Source organism: Amblyomma maculatum, chromosome 4 (assembly GCF_055883805.1).
Source record: "Amblyomma maculatum isolate TAMU_Amacu chromosome 4, ASM5588380v1, whole genome shotgun sequence".
Lineage (NCBI taxonomy): Eukaryota > Metazoa > Arthropoda > Arachnida > Ixodida > Ixodidae > Amblyomma > Amblyomma maculatum.
In genome coordinates this window covers 154,980,099-155,000,843 of record NC_139347.1, presented here as the reverse complement: position 1 = coordinate 155,000,843, position 20,745 = coordinate 154,980,099, and the positions used below count along the sequence as shown (strand labels likewise).

At 46.9% G+C, this 20,745-nt stretch overlaps 2 protein-coding genes across 2 annotated transcripts in view; one reads left to right on the top strand and one right to left on the bottom strand.

Moving 5' to 3' along the window:
- Positions 1 to 20,745, top strand: part of LOC146193330 (uncharacterized) — a 127,114-nt gene that overhangs the window by 2,180 nt on the left and 104,189 nt on the right. Inside the window, exons 2-3 of the mRNA XM_084602675.1 lie at positions 9,369 to 9,550; positions 14,451 to 14,944. Coding sequence (XP_084458801.1) covers positions 14,890 to 14,944 — 55 coding nt within the window. The 5' untranslated portion in view covers positions 9,369 to 9,550; positions 14,451 to 14,889. The remainder of the gene's footprint in view (positions 1 to 9,368; positions 9,551 to 14,450; positions 14,945 to 20,745) is intronic.
- On the bottom strand, positions 13,106 to 14,617 carry LOC146193332 (organic cation/carnitine transporter 2-like). The gene has a single exon (XM_084600520.1). The coding sequence runs from the start codon at positions 14,615 to 14,617 to the stop codon at positions 13,106 to 13,108; it is 1,512 nt and encodes a 503-aa protein (XP_084456646.1).

The following is a 20,745-nucleotide window of genomic DNA, read 5'->3' as shown; positions in this document are numbered from 1 at the left end:
TTTTCTATATATCTATTTCCGCACGAGGCAGCGGAGGTGGCTCAGCTACGGAGCCAGTAGCAGGCCCATGCATTTATATTCCTTGTTCCTACAGTCGTAACAACATGCCTTTGCGAAGGTATCGCTTAAAAAAATATCAGCGAGCTGAATACAGTACCAACTTTTGAAGAATATCTTTCGTCTTTTGTTGCTAATCTCATCGACATTCGACATATCAGTTTAATCAGGGCCGTCCTCGTGTAGGCACTAGAAAAGTTATCCATTGAACATATGTTCTCTTGTGGAGCCACATTATGGGAGCGAAGCACTCAATCACCAATATAACACAATTCGATCGTTACTGGAAGAATGTGTTCAATTCAGTCTAAGGATAACCACTGCCAAAAAAGCAGGGCGCGGCGGAAGAAGAGTAGGTGAGGAGACGGCGTTTATTTATGATTGTTGAGGGAGAAAAAATAACAAAAAAATAGAAGGGCCTCGTACCGTCATGGTTGGCCCATTTGTTGAAAAGGTCTGCAGCGGCTGCATTGGATTTGGAGTTAATAAAAATAAAAATTAGTAATTAGCCTCCAGATGGTGATGACCAGACAACGAGAGGACCAAAGACTTTGAGCGGGTACATGTAATTGGTTTATTTTCGCTCGCACAGCCTATGCGGTAAGGATTTTGGAGGCCCATGGCAAAGCTTCATTGCTGAGGGCCTTAGCTTAGAGTGAGCTGGTGTCACTGCATAGCGCCACCTGTCCAAAGCTTCTGCCAACATTCGTGAAGACCAGTCGCAAACCTAGGTCTCGTGTTCTGGTGTCAAATATTGCTGTTGAATCCATCTCAATGTCACTGTACAAGGCTTCAGATCAAAAAGCGCCATATCTAAGTCAGCGTGTATATTTAGTGGCATGGTTCTCTTTTGAGAGGCACGGATGGCGGCCTAGGGATCAGTGTACACAACCTATTGTTGTGTAGAGGAAGACGAGTGAATTCCTGGACAGCATGCAAAATCAATTCATACTTCCAGGTTATTTGTAGAAGTGTATCTTTGCATGGCACGCAAAAAGTTCTCCTTTTCTTTGTTATTTCTTCTTAACACTGATTTTGCCCATCCTGCTTGGACCAAAGAGGTCTGCATTATCATGTAAATAAATAAAATCAAGAGAATCTCCAAGATAGTACGGTCTGGCGGGTCTAGGTATGAATAGACCACTGGTAAAATAGAGAGGATCAAGGGAAAAAGGGTAATGTATGATCTGGGCTGCAGCTTCAAGGGATCCTGCTTGGACCAAAGAGGTCTGCAGTATCATGTAAATAAATAAAAATCAAGAGGATCTCCAAGATAGTACGGTCTGGCGGGTCTAGGTATGAATAGACCACTGGTAAATAAGAGAGGATCAGGGGGAAAAGGGTAATGTATGATCTGGGCTGCAGCACCAAGGGATCCTGCTTGGACCAAAGAGGTCTGCAGTATCATGTAAATAAATAAAAATCGAGAGGATCTCCAAGATAGTATGGTCTGGCGGGTCTAGGTATGAATAGACCACTGGTAAATAAGAGAGGATCAGGGGGAAAAGGGTAATGTATGATCTGGGCTGCAGCACCAAGGGATCCTGCTTGGACCAAAGAGGTCTGCAGTATCATGTAAATAAATAAAAATCAAGAGGATCTCCAAGATAGTACGGTCTGGCGGGTCTAGGTATGAATAGACCACTGGTAAAATAGAGAGGATCAGGGGGAAAAGGGTAATGTATGATCTGGGCTGCAGCACCAAGGGATCCGAGTATGGAGGCGTCGATGTACGCTACAGTGTGACTGTCGGGAAATTCATATAGCAATCCTACCTAGAATTCAGGCAGGAGCTCACCATTCTCCTTGCTCCACACCCCCGTCTCTCTGTTTCCCAAGCTCATACCAGAGTCCTTCAATTCCTTTTAAGGACTCTGCTCATACATACCCTTCGCAAAATTCAAAGAAACACACTCATCAAACCAGCAAGACTGTATCTATACAGGTTCCGCTCTTACCCGTCGTGCCCCAACTGCCCTGAGCTTTATGTGGATCTTGCACACTGCCTCTTCTACTCCCTGTCGCCGTCCTGTCTCCTTTCTACCATCTCCCTCATCCCCAGTCCTTTTCTGGCATACCTGGCTGGCTTCTCCTGACGAAGAGGACCAGCTCGGCCTGATGTCGCAGGCGAACTGCATTTTGAGCGGTTGATTTCTGCTCGAAAATAAAGTGCCTTTACTACTAATATGCTGTTACATTGTGGAAAAGCGCAAAACCTTAAATGTATTTGCCATGTCCAACGGAGCGCATTAGCTTAACTATTAGCTTTAATAGGGAGGTCCGCGGAATGTTTAGCAGAAATTGAAAATTGGTTGTGATGGTTGAAGAGGTGCTGTAGTCGGTTCACTGTTTGTGGATACCTGACACGCATAGTGAATTGAGAGTGAAGAAGGTGAAAGGAAGAAGTGGCGTTGTGATGTCCCCATGAATAATTTTGATACCTGTGTTTGTTTAGATTCATTAGATGCCGTTCTTTAACGAGCACGCACACCAAAATATTCCGGAGACAATTAACACCACTAAAGAGCAATAAGGCGAAATTATTTGGGTCTGATTCTACTGCAGTGTTCATTTGCAAGATCCCTGCAGATCACACAGTGCTTCGCGCCGGATCCGAGGCGAGCACCTTCACTCGACGGCGGTGGCGCGCGCTCGTTTCGGCGCTCGGTTTTCATTGGTGGTCTAGATTGGGTGTGCCACGCGCTCTACTGGAGACCGCGGTTATAGGCGTCATCGTTGGGCCCCTCCGGGGCCATGGAGACGGAAAGAACGATTTGGTTTGTGGGGTTTAACGTCCACAAGCGACTCAGGCTATGAGAGACGCCGTAGTGGAGGACTCCGGAAATTTCGACCAACTGGGGTTCATTAACATGCACTGACATCGCACAGCACACGGGCACCTTGCTTTTCGCCTCCATCAAAAAGCGGTGATAGATAAGCAGAAATAAGAGCCTATTTCTCACGTGACCGGTGTGGTTTACTCGGTAAACGTGCTCAGCTAGTAATCAAAAAGGTATAGGAACTCGATTCTCGGTAAATAATGATTTTTTTTCTAAATGTTACAGTGCCCGCTGTCATTTAATAAGTTGAGCGTGGTACTTTCTGCTGATGGACGGCCGCACACACATCAGCCTAAATGCAGGCTTGCGAATTCAAATACAGCGCTTTCTCTCTCCGCTTTCGCTATCACCTTCCTCCCTTCCCTTACGGAGCGCTTCAGTTGTGCACGGAAAAAGCATTGCAAATACTGCCCCTTTCCAATTCTCTAAACCAATATATCTTGTTGGTTGGTTCACAGGAAGAGAATTGCGCAGTATTTATCACACTTTATTATGTGGACACCTGAACTGCGTCGTAAGAAAAGGGAGGAAGGTGGGAGTGAAAGTGAATAGAGAGATAGAGGAGCCGTAGTGGATGGAGGGCTACCGAGTAATTTCGACCAGCCGGCTGGGGATCCTTAACGTGCACTGACATCGTACTGCACACAGACGCCCCTTCGTGTGCTGTGCGATGTCAGCACACAAGACAAGGTTGATTGATTTATAGGAAGGGAAAGGCGCGGTAACTGTCTCGCTTGTTTTCTGTGGACTGATTAATTAATTGATAGCAAGGGAAAGGGGCGGTAACTGTCTCACTTGTTTTCTGTGGACACCAGAACCACGCCGTAAGGGAAGGGAGGAAGGTGGGAAAGAAAGTGGAAAGGGAGAAAGAGGAGCAGTAGTGGAGGGCTACGGAGTAATTTCGACCACCTGGCGATCTTTAACCTGCGCTGACATTAAGATCTCCAGGTGGTCGATCTGATAGGAAGGGAAAGGCGCGGTAACTGTCTCACTTGTTTTTCTGTGGACACTGCAACCGCGCCGTAGGGGAAGGGAGGAAGATGGAAGGGAAAGTGGAAAGAGAGAAAGAGGAGCCGTAGTGGAGGGCTACGGAGTAATTTCGACCACCTGGGGATCTTTAACGTGCGCTGACATCGCACAGCACACGACGCCTCTTCGTTTCGCCTCCATCGAAACGCAGCCGCCGAGGTCGGGTTCGAACCCGGGAACTCCGGCTCAGTAGTCGGGCGTCTTACCACTGCGCCACCCTGGCGGGGTGGGAGAAATTAACCGCGCCGTAAGGGAAGAGAGGAAGGTGGGAGTGAAAGGAGGTGGGTCATCAGCAGCAAGTGTCCCGACATCGCGCCCGCACCACTACATTTTAACGCGGTAGCGTCAAGGAGCTCGTGTCGCAGAAAAGCAGGTGTCGTCGTGGTCCAGTGAGCGATAAATCCCGGCATGCACTTCATAAATAAACATGCACTTCATAAATAAAAAGCAAGTTCCAATATGGGCTGGGTGGGTCTCCGGAGTGTGAGACGGAGACGCTACCACTCGGCCACGAGTTCGATGCTTGAAAGCGGTACAAAAGCGCTTCTAGTGAATGCGGTGTTGCCTGAGAAACGTGCCGTAGAACGTTATACTGCGGTGTATATCGGTAATTATGAGCATGTTACAGAAGTCGCAGTTACACGAGTAGCGAAGTACGTTTTCGCTACATTTCTTCTGCGCTCTGCGCACATGCAGAGCCATCTTGCGGCAAACACAGAAGAACCCCTCCTCGCAATGTGCGGCGCTGCCCCGACACGTGGCGCGCCACTCGCCCCTGACGTTTCGCCGTGCACCCTCACGGGTTGTAAAATCAAGCGTCTTTCCTTTCTTTAGATCACTATCTTCGCTCACCCGCTTCTCCCCTTCGGGCCGCGCGGGTACCGGTGCGAGGATTCCCCAATACCCTTGCGTTTAATAAGTTTTCTCGACGAGGTGCAATAACGCTATCGCGTTCCATTCTTGAAGGCGAAGCTTAAGCGTCCTCCAAATTTTTCTTCATCATTCTTCCCCCGGACTGCCAACGACTGAAACGGCCTTCCCCGAGAACTTGCTGCTATCACATGTCCATCTTTATTTCTTGAACAAGTCACACGTGTGCTTGCGCAGTGAAAATCTTGTATTTGTATAACTTACTTACACATATATGTTACCAATTCTGTTTTTCATTTCTGTGCGCCCCACCCCTTATGTAATATCCTCTAATGAGGGTCTTTAAGGTATTAAAGTGATGTGATGAAGAGAGAAAGAGGAGCCGTAGTGGAGGGCTCCTGTGTAATTTCGACCACCTGGGGATCTTTAACGTGCGCTGACATCGCACAACACACAGACGCCTCTTCGTTTGGCCTCCATCGAAACGCAGCCGCCGAGGTCGGGTTCAGGGAGAGAAAAACGCGCGCCGCAACAACAGCCGTCATCCACCACCGAAGCAGTGGTGAGTGCAACGACGGCTTACAACAGATTAAATTCGGTGGCTGGCTAGCCCCCGCCACAAGCGGACCTACCGTCCGAGCCCCGTAGGGCCAGGAACTGCCACCCTGAGGTGGTCGAAATTACTGCGTACCCTTAACTACAGTACCGCTTTTTTTGTTCTTTGACTCTTGCTTCTCGCTTTTCTTAAGGTTCCGGTGACCATCGAGGAGAGAGCAGATACATGCTTTTCTTTTCTCTAAATCATAATTTGTGGTCACGGCCCACAGAAGTTAACGCCCGTTACGGTTTGAATGACGACAGGTCGTTGATACGACTCGGTGACGCATTTTAGAGCTCGAATCGAGAAGTAATTTTGTGTGCATTAACACTGCGAACAGTTTAATATTTGAACGAGTCATCTCTCGCCGAAAGCGTGACCATAATCTGGACCCCAGCACACGCCGGTCTCGCCGGCAACGAAGCTGCCCGCATGCTCGCCCGCTCCTCGCTACCTCGGGTAGCGGCGGACGCCTCCACGACATCTAAAAACAAAGAATGTATTGGTACGGTACGGTGCAGAAACGGTGCAGAAACCGAAATTTGTAAATTTTGCGGCCACGTGGCAGATCACATAATATGGAGATGCGTTCGTGCCCCAGGGCGCAACGCGATTAAAACTAGCGATGAATGGGAGACCACGCTTAGAAGCTCCGACGAAAAAACAGCGATTTGCCGTCCGCCTGGCGGCCGAGGCTGAAGACCTCTTCTATACGGGGCCGGATATCCTCCGGCCGCGGTGCGACAGACTGCCTCCCCGGACGCTTGCGTGCGGGATCCGGAGGTGGCTGGCGCTCCATATTCGGCGGAAACAAATGCTCTTCCGTCTCCTCCTCCTCCTCTAGGGGCACTCTGCACTTCTAAAGTGCGATGATGCGAAAGCTTCCATTATGCGCGGAGGTCCAAAGCCCTCCAATACGGCTCGCACCTCTTTATTTCTTTCGCTCCCACCGTCCTTATTTTTCTAACGACCCGATTAAGGTGTTTGCGGAGCATGGTGACAGATATTGCGTTTTTCCATTGATGTCAACCCATTTTAAACGCCGCTGATGCCTGCTGTACTGCATTTATTTCTATATGCTCTGTGGTGAGGCGTTTCAGGAAGCGCTAAATGAGAGGCGCCGCACGAATGCCTGGGTCGAACGCCCGGCGGATGTGACAAAATGATGACGTCACGTGCGATCATGACGTCACGGCCGATCACGTCACCAAGTTACGAGGCCGACGGCAACGCCAACAGCGATGGCGACGCGAAACGCATGAACGAGCGTCAAAGAGCTGAGCTCTAAAACCGCGGGAACGGCAGCGTTTCTTCGGCGCCGCATCAGCGTTTCGGCTATCGGGGTCGCTGGAAGCGCAATTCCGTCCCCTCCCCCCACAGAGCGAATGGAAGTCCAACCCCTCACTCCTCATCCAGAACCGAACCTTCCACCTTCTTCCCCATCACCTGTCCCCGCATCAAGCCCCACACCTTCCACCTCCCACAATGCCCCCACCAAATGTAAGGCTACGGAACAGACCCCACAGCAAACGACAAACCAAAATCAATCAGACTTCCTCACCTCTCTAGCTCTCCTCGAACAAAAGCTAGCCCAAAAATTCGAAGTAATGGCCCAAAGCACAATTTCATGGACCACTGACCTCAGCACTCAGTTGACAGCGGTCGAGCAACAGCAATCGTCCCAAGCGAAAATCGTAGCCCAACTCCCGTCACATCATAGCCTCTCATCCCAAAACATCGACTACCCCAACTTGCAACAACCCTAACGATGGCAGGGAACCGCAAGAAAATTAGTGTGACAGTGGAATTGCAGGAGTTTTCACTCCAAGCATACTGAAAGCTTTACTATTACTCAAAAATTCGGTCGCCGGCATGTGGACTCGATGGTACCCAAAAAGACTTCAGGTGTCCACAGAAACAAGTGCGACAGATACTGTGCCTTTACATTCTTGTGAACCAAGGCTCATAGTGAAAATCTCGCACCGGCGAGAATGGTCCGCGAGATGCGTCAGCGAGATTCGGCGAGTGAGAACACACTGCATCGTTCTTTTCCTGGACGGTGAACTTCGATGCGTTGAGCGAACGCTATTTTATCCGACAAGGAGTGAGCGATGTACCCTGTGCGGCAGCAATGCTCGGGCTTTCGCATTTCTCGACAGAAAATTCTGAAGTAATCTGGGAACTGTTTAACTGAATGGCTTTTGATTCTGCAAAGGTGTTAAATAATTATGGTTCAATGAATTCACGATGTGGACCTGCGAGCAAGAGAGTAGCAATGCCATCACAGTTGCACTTCAGTAGTTGTGGTTTGTTCCAAATACTCCCACTCAGCTATGCCTTTGTGAGGTCACATCATCGAAGACAAACGCAACTTTATTCCGTTATACAGTTCTAAGGGGACCTGCTCTCTAACACTATAGCGTTAAAGTCTGAGCATGGTACTTGCATGCAAGCAAAAGTGATGCAGATCGGCGGATAGGCGTGCATTAAACACTGACAGCTAAAAAAGCTAATGCAGAAATTAGAGGTAAACGTCTCGTAATGTTAATAATTTCTCTACATCTGAGCTAAGGCATCTATAAAAATTTAATAGTGAAAAATGACAGAAGAACATTTAAAGTAAAATAAACAAAATATGTGGTGAAAAAAGATGATCTAGAAGAATCCGTAAAAAGTTAGCAATTCGACCTATCAGTTCCACTTATGTAATCATGGAGAATCCACAATATTGAACATACTGCAAAATGTTTGGCGATCGCACCGAACGATAATAACACTGGTAGAGACGAGAAGAGGTGTAACCTAGATCTCTGGCAGCGTGAAAGTGTTGCTTATTTTCCGTAGTGCCTTCAACATGGGAGGAAACCCTGTTAAGGCACGAGTAACAGCCGAACGCCATTAGCATTGACTGAGTGGCTTTCAAATGGTTGATTTAAGGGGCATCGCAAAACCTTGGTTACGAGGGAACTAAGGTAATATAGGCGCATCACTTCTCGGAAGGCACCTACCTGCAGGATACCTTGAATTAAGTGAAAAGTGGCAACGGTAGGAAAAGCTAAACTTCGGATTGGATAATGAGTCATCATCCCGCATTGTAGCTTTTCCTGCTGCCGTCGCATTTTATTTTCTTTTTCAGGCCACGGTTTCACATGTTGCAGGCTGAAATACGCTCTGAAGAAATATTTTTGCACTGCTTGACCTACTTCCTTCGCTTTCACTTAGTTGTATAGGTACTCTAATTATATGGGAAATGTAAAAGCTTGCTTGACAGGCGACCAACAGAGCATCAAGAAATCCTCCCATCACTCTATCCATGTCACAAGAAAGGCAAATAAAAAAGCGAGCGGATTCACAGAGAAAAAAGGAGCAAAGAGAAGACTATGGAGCACTTTGGCTATAAATTTCGGCAGTTTTAACCCTCTTGGATGATGCTATTACATATGTACATATATCAACGTTTTTATTATTACGCTCGAAAGTCATTTTTCTGTAATTTCGGCTTACGGGAATAGCCGTGTTTTTCCTCCAATAGATATCTTATTGAAACTTTCCACTTGTTCTTCATGCGTATATCGTGCTGTGATATCAAGCACAAAAAATAAAATTGTACGCTATCTTTTACTATTATTGCATTTTTTTAAGCATTCCTTATTTGGAATCATTGTTTATTGGTAAATATATAGTTAAAAGCGATAATTGATGACATGATAATCATTTTGGTTCATTGCACAGCTTCCACCTTTATACAATAACTGCGAAAGGAACATTTCTTGTGGAGAGGTATACAACAGTTATGATTGTTGGTGGGAGTACGCATATTTAGTACATTATTTGAAAATAAAAGTAAAAAAAATCGAACCTCGTGATTGGGATAAAAAAAGGAAATATTTTATATAGACCACAAAATTTTTCTGTCTGCTTGATATTGGCAATTATTTTCTGAAAAAATTACTTACGCTTCTTGCGTTCCACAGGCGCTGAGAGGGGCCGCATTGAATGTTGATTGTAGAGGTGTGGCACTTCCGCCGGACATCGAATATGCTGTCCCCAGCGTATGCAGACCGCCAACCCACGAGGAGAAGCGTCCCATACCATGTTTAAAAATGTGTGAAGCGTGCCGCACCTTTTCGTCAAGAGTTCTTGGGTGCATCAAAAGGTGAGCAAGTACCTGACATTTTTTTGCAATGCGCGTAGCTTCCTGTCGGATTGACTTGTTCCTACTCTTCGACATTTTAAGACCGGTCAGTGCATTATTGGTGAGCATACAAACCGGAAATTATGATATATGAAACCAGCGTTGTATGCTTTCAGGCCAGGATGAGCGCCGTGATTGTCTATAGCCACTGGACTAGCTCTCCTACGTGCAGATCGATTCTGACCTCTTATCTAAAAGCTGGCTGCTCGAAAGCAGCGGTCACATTCCCATGGATGTGAAAGCGAAATAGGCTAATCGTGAAGTAGAATAAGTAAGGGGTAATGTCCTGAAAAGACCGGCAGCGGTCCTCTATAACGTCGCTAACGTCGAACGAGGCATGAAGCCTTTTGTTTCGCCTCAGCGAAAAGCGCTTTCTAGCTCAGTAACCGAGTGCTCTAAGCACTGAAATAACGGCGGGTGAATATGAAAGGCTCCTGTAAATTATATATGCGATGTCAGTTCAATTTTAACTGCTCCAGGTGGCTCAACTAATCCCAGACCGCCGAGCCCTCCACTACAGCTTCTTTCAACCCGTGACGGGATTCATGGCGTCGTGCTCCAAACTTTACTCATGAGATTGCCGCAGACTGAGTTCTACACTCTATTAAAATGATCACAAACTGCACCTAAGCACACTGTGTGCCGGACTTAATACGAAGGGAGGAATATATCTTGGAGTCCACCTGCAATGCCAAAATTCGCTGTGTCCCCATGTTTCTCCATTGATGCCTCTACAAGCGTGGTCGTCGGTCATTTATGGCTACGCAGTGACCAGACGAATCGTTGCCTGGGTATGGCGGGTGTCGTGCTGGCTGCTACCGTGAAAAAATTGCACCACTCTGCCCACCGACCCACCAGTTTCTAAACACGCATTTCTCGTCGTTTTAACGTTTATCACAAGACCACCTCATTAGGAGGGGGGGGGGGTTGGTTGTTTATCGAAAGCAATAGTTGATGCTTGATGCTGTTGTCAGCAGAGCACTCGTCACCTATACAAAAAATGCGCCTTCGCGGTTTAAGCACAGGCGTTCGGCCGGTGCCTCGCAGATCTAGCAGCAGTCATCCGTACATGAAAATGTGCGTATCGACGACTTCACAAACTGCGATATTGTGCGCGCCGCATTTCATATTTTGTTATAGTGTAAACGTGTGGACAGGTGCACTTCGCGCTTTTTTGGATGCTTGCGGTCAGCTTTCGCCCAATGGGTAAACGGGAAAAGCTCCACGTTTATTTTGAGAATGTAGGAGCGACGGTAGGAGCTTTAGCTTGGTTTCCCGCTTCCTGCTTATCAGGAGTGGAGTTAGCTTGAATTCTGAGTAAGGAGCGTCCATTTCAGCTTTATGCTCTTTTTCGCTGCTTGTACAATTCACAAAGAAACACTCCACAACCCTGAGTACTGTGACTTTGAAGCTGCTCGAAATGTACTGGGACGCATACGTACAACGTATTTTGAACCGGGGTCGGGATCCGCTTCAAGCGAGTGTCCTAACATAAGAAGTCAAGTTGTTTAGTCTGAATACTCTCATGGAATTGGGATGGCGGCTCATGCACTGTTATTATTCCGTTTGGGCCGCCATTGTACAGAACTTAAAATGGTCAGGAAGCGGCGTTTGACATTTGCAGTAAGAGAGGCTGAGTTTGGTGTAGGACGCATTCCTACTGCTGTATAAATCAGATCCAACATATCCATTTCTTGCTTCCACAGGTGTAATGAGATACATTATGTGCACATTATTTCTTAAGACGGACTTTCTCTCCACTGGGTGCGTTCTATTTCCTGTGGTATGTTTTTTTTCGTTTGTGCTTGTTGTGGTATGTTTGTTTGTGGGCGCATGAAACATTATTTACTAGAACAATAAAGCGTGCCCTAGCTATAGGCATCGTATCAATCCTCCTTGCAACGCAAAACGATTTAGGCTCACTTCATTAGCACCGAACACATGGGCGATGGACATGACGCGCCTCCTTTCCCCTCGCAACTCAATACACGCCGGTGGTGGGGAAAAAAAAAAAAAACAAGTCACGGCGGTCACCTACCACTCTCTGTCCCGCTCGCCTAAATTGGGAGCATCAAATGAGCGGACACACCCAGAAGCCTCGCTGAAGTCAGTGGGGGAGGCTTGCGCGCAGCAATGCATCACCAAAATAGGCTATGAGCGGTCGCCAGGACAATTTTAAAAATAATTTACAAATTAGCAGCTCCCCTTAAAGCTCTCACAATTACTCGAATGCTCACAAGAAACACTTCAATGAACTGCTTGCATTAGAAGTTTATCCCATGTAGCATTAAATGGGTCCAGTGCTTAATACACGTAAATCAGCTAAAGGCAATTTCAGCGCCTTGAGTTGAAATCTTGAGCATTTGTTTGAATAACGGATTTCCCTATTTGGCGGCATTCAGTTTGGCCTGTGTGTGTCTCCTGTTCCCCTGTATAATTTGAGCACGTGGAAGAATGGGAAGGCGCTTTAAACGGACTGGTTGTAATGCCTTTCCCCATGTCTGCCATTTCATATCTTGAACGGACTTTTTGACTTTGATTTCGCTACTAAATGGCGAAGCTCGCGAAATCTAGACACGAATTTCCAGAAACCACCATTATACATTTTTGCGCTCTTTGCGTTGCTGTTATACAAAAGTTCCGGAATTTTCAATGGCTTAAACGCTTCGCTCTAAGTACTGCGAGAGTTCTTCATATATGTTGATTTCATTGGAACATGTGCTTTACCTAGGCGCGCACGTGATGTACGGAAACAAGCCAGCGAGATCTGCTGGAAATACAAAAAATGTGTGGTTAATGAGCGATGTCCATGGATAGCACATTGATGTTAACTGAATCCCGGAGCTACACATTCATCGTTCATTCCTATGCTATGCCGAATAACCGATTCCGTCAATATGCAGTCATTTAGGGTTTAGGTGTGCAGCTGACGCACCATAGATTCGGTAATGTTTACTATGGTTAGCGGAAAGCATACTTGGTTTGCTATTTTAGGTGTGTCATTTCCTGATTGACTGACAATTGAAGTACTACTTGGCTTGAGTGAAATAATTGGTCTGATTAAAACAACGCGGAACAAAATGAAGATTATTACGATATTTTTTCTGCAGCGTTGTCCATGAATCTGTTACGCAATAAGTACATTTCCACATCGCTCCTTCTTGCAAAGCACATAATCAATAGGAAGCTCGGATAAAATGTCATTTTCTACAGCGGTTATGGCGGCAACGAATGAATAACATAGGTAACTTCAGTGTTTCTACCGCATCCTAAAAGAAGTAGAAGAAAAAAGGTGGCGCAAAGAGTATCTGAAATAATTGAATAGAAACATTTAGAGCAGGAGGACGTTTATCAATCAGGTTTGACAGAAGAATAACATTTTTACGCGGACATGATTTGCAGCGATGCAAAGGAAAATATCGGCCATCTTTGAAGATGCAGGAGCGCGAGTCATCAAAAAGCGACGGGGCGCCCCCTTGCACCTGCGCGGGCAAAAATCGCAGGCGCGCTCCAGATTCAATGCAGTAGGTCATTTATAGTCTTCGGCAGCTTCCTTTCCTTCGTTTCAGGCAGGAACTGAAGAATGCCTAGCGCGCTAAGCAGCAGGGCGTTGAAGACAATGCTCGGTACGTGTGGGTGGACTTGGGAAGCCAGCAATGCGAGATAGGGCGCTATCATCACGGCAAGCTGGCCGAAGAAGTAGACGATAGAAGCGCCCATGCCACGAATCACCGTCGGGAAAAGCTCGAGCGTGAAGACGTAGACGACGATGGCTTCGCCCACAGTCGATGTGATTACGATCTCCTCCAGGACCCAGTTGAGAATCTGGACCTCCATATCCTTGAAGACGGCCTGCAGGCAGGCCAGACAGCAGGTGACCGGAAGCGCCATGGAAAGGGCATTCTTGCGCGGGAAGTCACGGAGCAACTTCCAGGCGAGAGGGTAGGCGCAGGACCTGATGAGCACCAGTGCGGTCTTGCCATGAAGCGTATTCACCTCCTGGCTGCTGGCGTACATCCCGTACTGGACAACGAGAAGGCTCAGCAGGATCCAGGACAAAATGGCCGTGCGGCACCGTAGCTCGTGAGTAGCCACGAACGTGGCGAAGTTTATGTCAAGCTGGCTGGTCGGCCTGTAGCCGGTAGAGTTGCTGCCGAACATGTAGTGGCCTGCGTGAGGCTGCCGGTTGCGAGCCGATGCCTGCTTGATGACGTTTTCAGCGCGATCAAAGTCGCGATACACCAGAAGCCAACTGACAGACTCGTCGACGAAGCAGTAGGCAGACGTGAGGAGCATGGCCAGTGCGAACACAATGATGTTCAAAGTGATTCGCTCCATTGCGTAGTGGTCCGTGGCTGCAACGATGACCATCCCATAGGTTGCGCCTATATTTGCGAGGCACAAGTATAAATCCCTGTAGCTCTTGCCTGAATTCTCGAAAAGAACCACAATTAAGAGTAGCTTCACGATGCTCAGCGATGCTGCCAGCAGCATACAGGACACGACAAATGTGATAAACGTCTTTACGGCGACTGCAGCACCGGCCGAGGCGACTGCTACAATAATGCAGGTGCAGATAACGGGTTGCCGACCAATTCGATCCGCGATCTGCCCTGAGAATGGAACAACTAAGATGGCTCCAAGCCGGTTGTATAGGAAGGCAATGCAGACATACCAGGCGCGATCACAGACAAGGTTCCATTCACTGACCACCGATTTTCTTCCAGGGGTCAGGTCGTATATCCATTCAGTACAGGGCACCTCAACTTTGCTGCCATTTGCAGTGTGCGCTGTCGGATGGTACATGGTACACTTGCTGTAGCTACCATCAGGCATAATGGGGATGCTCGTGTTTTTCCAGGCGCCCAGAGAGAGTGCATCTCCGCCGTGTGGAGGCCGACACCAGTGGTCCACGGGAGCCAAGAACAGGCGCATGGACAAGTGGTGGATCCTGAGCAAAGACGATGCAACTTGGGCGAAGAAGAGGATGAGCAGCTGAAACGGGCCGTTGCCGATGAGGGAGTCCATGTCCCCGGGGTCTTCCTTGGCCAATGCAATTGGATTGCTGGTGTAGTTTTCGCCACTTGGATTGCTAACCCCGGGAACAGCGGCCCGTTGGGCAATCAGCAGCGAGTTGCGGCTTGGCTCAGGCTCCCAAGTCTCGAGTGACACGACGCTGTCTCTTTGACGCATCGCCTGAACAAGTCTAAAAGAAAATGGATTGCATCAGTCAGCCACCACAACGACCACTCTGACATCACATCAACCCCTACGGTTAATGGCAGACATGGGCTGCACCAATGTGCGATTGGTTTCTGGTCCGAGCGTTTGGATGGATCACGAAAGAAAGTACCCGTGAGTTCACTTTACTTCTCTTCTGTGCTGGTAGAGAACTCCCCCTCTCTCTGTCTTTTCCGAGCTCCTTTTTGGTGGCTTAAAAAGTGAATATGATTGCTATCGATTCTTCGGTAAATCTTGCAACATCCTCCCTTTCTGTTCTTTGTCCGGTGGCTTAACTGACAGAGCTACATTCTAGAACCGCCACTGACGTCCGTGACCGTAGCACCTCTATCCAGCATACGTGTTACGCATGAGTGTGAGCAGCTAGTCAGTTAGGTATCAAATGAAAACAAAAATCCCTGTGCAGCGATAGCACGACACAAGAGAAGATAGACGCCGCAAAAAGCGGTCGGAACGCACCTTGGAGACTCCACAGTTGAAGGCAAACGAGTCGTGCCCGTGCTTGGGGATGGGGAGGACGTCGACCTGGGCGAAGCAGGTGTCTGCGGCTGGGTAGGCGCGCCGCCGTCTTTCTGGTTGCTCCAGGCGTCGTTGTCAGGAAGCATCGTCTAGGGACAGGAGCCGTCTGCGTTCTTGGAGGATGCCAGCGAATCGACGAGCCGCACGGGCCACGAGATGTTTCTTCTTCAATGCCAACCTGCCAACCGTCAGCTGAAGCATACGCCATCTGGTAAAGCTCTGAGAGCGTGCCGACGACGGAGAGAAAAAAGTTTGAAAATCGGAGCTATCCTTGCAAAATTCTTTCTAATTGCAGTTGATATGCTTTTAAATTTCACGTGTACTGGTGAGCAAAGGAAGGCAAAACGCTCCAACTACTGCGCAATTATGCAACTATCATCACCAGCTTGCAGCTCGGACGTCCTCCTCAAAATGCCAATTCAATGCGCCTGAATACCGCTTACTGCAGCTCTGCACTGCCTCACCGCATTAAGTGGCGTCATAAAGGGTTTTCTGCTCAGTTCCCGGTGTATGGAGGTTTTGAGGCATGCAATTCATGAAGTATATTCGTGGAATATACTGCATGCATTCGTGGAATAGCTTGTATAATCATTCAGCTAAACTTGCTATTCTATTATACATATGCGGAAAGGGATGTATGGTAACAGGCCTTGGTTTGGTAAATAAAATGTAGAAGCAAAACACAGACAACTAATAAGATATTGAGCGTAACATGGCTATGTATCGAGCGAAGATCTGCAGTAGCAAACACAACCCAGAAGTGCATCTCTTGTAAAAGACGGCATTCCACTGTATCCATGTGCCGTTTAACCGGTGAATGTAAGTGTTTGTGCGCACCTGAAAGTGCAGCTTCAGCGCTTGATCGGTGCAGCTGAAATCAGTGTTCGACACTACAGCACAATGTTTCACGGAGGATGAGCGGGGAGAACTGAATAGCCAATTAGGGAAATGCCTGTGTTTTCGGCTGCTGTAATATGAGGACTGCGATTAAAGGCTTCGCTCCACACTTAGAAGAATTGTTAGCCTGAAACGCTCTGCCAAGTTATCGTGGAAATAGAAAAGTATAATTGTAAGTTACAGACGCTGTTACGAGCAGAGTGAGCTTCAAAGGCGCAACTAGTGGCGTCTGCAGCAGCACCTCAGCGCGTCCTTGCGAGAGCAGTTTCGACCACGTGCGCCACCCCTCATTGCAAAAAAAAGCAGAACATTGGTGTTATATGGTTACTAAAAATTATAGGGCAGTCGAAGTTACAGCGCAGGCTACGCTGCCATATTTTAGCCGCATCATCCGTTCGCTATTATTTTACACAGTGATAGTTTCGTAGCCGAGAAAAAAAACACCTCGATGCAGCAAGATGTCGGAACAACAATGGCTTCGCCGTGTTGCCTCCGTAAGTGTAAAAAATCTGTTCAGATAATTTAGCGGAAAACCTTATTGCAAAAACCAGCGTCTCCCAGCGTCTTCTAGCGCGAAACCAGTAAGATTTTCGCGCTGGTTTTGCACTGGATCTGCTGGGCACGCTGGAGGTCTGCGATATTCACTGGAGCAGTAACGGGAAGACACTGGCTGCACTGGTGCGATGGGAGAAAAACGCTGGGATTAGACTTTTGACGCTGGGTGTGTCGCTGGCATCCGCGATGCACTCGGAGAAGCGCTGTATGTGCGCTGGGCCGCACTGGTCCCAGTGCCCCAGTATAGACGGTGCGGCGTGCGGCGTCAGCCGGAGTAGCATCCCTCAGGGGCCAACAGGGCAACAGCGTACTTTCAATCGACCATCGGGGGGCATATGAAAAATATCGTTTAAGCAAGCGCTTTTTGCTGAGAAGTCGTTGCGAACCTGTAAGAAAACAAAGGCAGTATCTTTTTTCAAGAGTTTTCATGTTTCGATAGGTCGTTTCGAGCGTTTCGAGAGAGACCACGACCGCCGCGCCGCTGATATCTCATGACACACTGACGATTAACGCACAACTAAAACTGGAAACTTCACAGCTGATCTTAAGGGCAGTCTAACGCAATGATTATTGCCAAAATGTTCAATGCGGTCTATATCGCAGGCGAGCGTAGCCTGCACCACGGCCCAGTATAAACAGCAGAAAGAAAACATAAAACGAGGAAGAGAGTAGTTTACCGAGCGATGGGCCAATGAGAGAAAAAAAAAACACATAACGAGGAAGATAGTAGTTTACCGAGCGATGGGCCCATGAGGAAAAAAACAACATACAGCGCTTGTAATGCATACAATTTTGCGTGTTTCTCAAGCTTTTGCGCTCCTCTGCATAAAGCAGCCGAGCTCTCGGTCATCGCAACGATTCCCGGAATGTTTACATACAAATAAGGTTTAGTTACACGCTAATTAGTGTTGTCGCTCTCGCGCTTGTCGGTATTGAAGCTTGGTCGCACTTTTTCCTTGAAGGTTTGTACTAAAGCTCCGTGTTCAGTGAAAATTACGCCCGCGATAGCGGAGCACCAGCGAAGAGCCAGCGTTGGTAAATTCGTCAGCGATGTCAAACTCCACATGTTAAAATGATTTAAATGCAAAAAATAGCGAGAATAGGCACCCAGAACATTAATTGCAAGTCTTGAGAGCAGGCAAGGAAGCTCCAATGATCAAGAAGTTGTAATTGTTAGAGCCGCAGCAATGGCGTGTAGACTCCGAAATAGGAAGTCCCACCCATAAATGCTGGTCATGACATAAAATACAAAAATGTGGCTAACAATTCCAGTTCTCGGCCTGGCCGCGTAGGTAGCGTGGTCAGCTAATGATTGAATAGGCGCCTAGTGACTGAGTTCGAAGCGCGCTTGGTGCATTTTTTTTTCTTTTTTTTTTCGTTTTTAAAGGTTTTTTTATGTATTTAACTTGTTTCGTTACTTTTTACTTTTTAATTTTTATCCCACGCCTTTTGTTTCTCCGGGCGAACAGTGCCGCCAGTGCGGAGCGTCCCAGTATGCCGCGTCCCAGTGCGCCCAGTTTCCAGCGTCATACTGGAATCATAATCAGGTATGGCGCTGGGACGCTGGGACCCAGTGGCACTGGTTCTTGCAAAAGGGAACTAACCAAAGGACGCCGTATTTCTGTGTATACTGATATTCCTTCCTAGTGTGTGACTCATGATAGGTGCAATGGAACCGTGAGTAAACATCTTTAGGTAAATGGCACAAGGGTATTGTTCGGCTGGATTACTATGGAAGGGCTACCGATTAGATATTTATTTTGCTTAAAACGGATGGCTGCACTACCTTATGAGAGAAAGAGGATTAAAAATTTGGAACGCACTACTCTTTCATTTTATGCAGGTTTGTACTGCGCTGTAGATATGCTCAAGTCAGAGTTCCCTCTATGGTTAGAAACCGCCTGCGTACCTATAATGCTAATTAAAAAAAAGCCGCTGCAACGACAGTGAACAATTCTGTAAAGCAAGAAATCCATGGCGGACAGCTATTGGTGGGTGGCATGCGCAGCCAACGCTTGCTCTTGCGACTTTAGCATTATGCGTTGGAGTGTATATAATATGCTTGCTGAAATATTTAAAACATTCGGGCTATTTACCTTAATTAGTGGCCAAAGAACACGGAATATTGCCTGTTGTAACAATAAGCCCAGAGTCTGCGCGCCGATTAGAGGAGCCAAACTCTTACACAGAAACATCCTTTTCACATGAATAAGGGCTTTGCTCCTGAATTCTGCTCACATTTACGACAGTAGCATGATACGTTACCACACGCTGATGATTGAAGACTGGTATGATTCCAGACTTACTGATTGTACTCATAGATAGGCCAACATTGAATGTTTCAAAGAGAAAGCTTAGGTTGGTGCATAGCAGACGATAATAAATAACGCCAAAATACATCGGCATTTATAAGCACTGTCGACGGAGGCGTGCAAGACTTGCACAAGATGAAAAGTGTGAAGATAAGCGAAGAGCAATAGTCATGAGGACTAAGGTAAATTCGGTAGCAATCAACATGAAATGCGCTAAATTAGAATGGTGCTTAGAGAGCTAAGAATGTGAAGACATTAACGCAAGGGTTAGATATCTAGCAACGTTTAATTATCTCAATTTCCTTTTTTTAGCATGTTTTACGCTGGCACCTGTCGTATCTACCTTTGCTGTACATTACCAATGACATCATTAGCATATTTCCTGCATGTAACAGTCGTCCTTCACTCCGGATGGCCGGTAATGGTACTACTTCGGTCATGCTTTGATGGTGTTCTGAAATGTTTACCACAGACAGCGCTCGGTAAATAGCCATCTACGCATTGCGCGCCCTAGCATTAAGTTTTCCTTATCAAGGCACTCGGCACAATTTAAGAAAGCAAGTTTCAGCCAGCGTACCAAATGGCTGTACCTGGACACTAGTGTATGAGTTGTATGCATTAAATGTGACTAAACAAAAATTCTGAGTGGCAAGTGACGTCTTCAGCGCCTTCCACTTTGCAGGCGATATGTTTGCTGAGCAGGAAACAATATTGTATACACTCATGTTTTCATAATGCAAGTATAAGCAGCCTGAGCCGCGCCTTGAGCTATATCTTGCTCTCGTTTGTTATTTTGTCGCCTGGTCTCTGCGTTAAACTTCGGCCAACTTCGCATCTCTAACGATAAAGAAGTTAAGCAAATATGGTCAAGGTAGTTTACGTTTATTACTAAACAGTTTTTAACACTGGGTTAATTTGAATGTTGATGAAAAGGAGGACGAAGAGGAAGTACGTATGCTGACACACTTCCAAGTAAACCTTTCTGAAAATATACACGGGTAGATGAATATTGAATACAGGCAGAATAAGCTACTATATGTCGCATTTGGTTTTTATTCCTTCACCTGAGATCGTTGAGGGATCTAGGAGGACAGACGCGTACGTTACAGCTGTGCAAACACTTGCCGAGATCGCAATATGTTTATGGGGATTGGGAAAAAATGTCTAAATGCTTTTCTTTAAACGTTAAATTTTGCATTGCACACATGTACTGCTTGGCAAGGATGAAACACGTGCACCCCACTTGAAGACATATTTAACCTTTTAACATTGAATATTGCTATGGACGTCCTTCGCATTTAGACGAAATGAATTTCGCGAAGTTGGTATGCAAAAATATTTTTAGATGGCTCTCTCGCCGCCCATTCAAAGAACGCAGCGCAAGCTTATTCTACGTAGAATTTGGATGGTACTCTGGATATTGTTTACATTAGGCAATATTTCGCCCGCTTAAACGCATTCATTTGTATGTCACCACTAGTTCTTGTACTTCAGTGCCTCCAGAAGTTACCAAGAAAGGAGTGGGGGGGAGTTTACGCTTCCTTTATAATTCTGCTGTGTTGTTATTGTGACTTAGCTTTGACATTTCGTTATAGTTTATATGTCTGATGTCGTCCATTTTTCTAGAAAGCA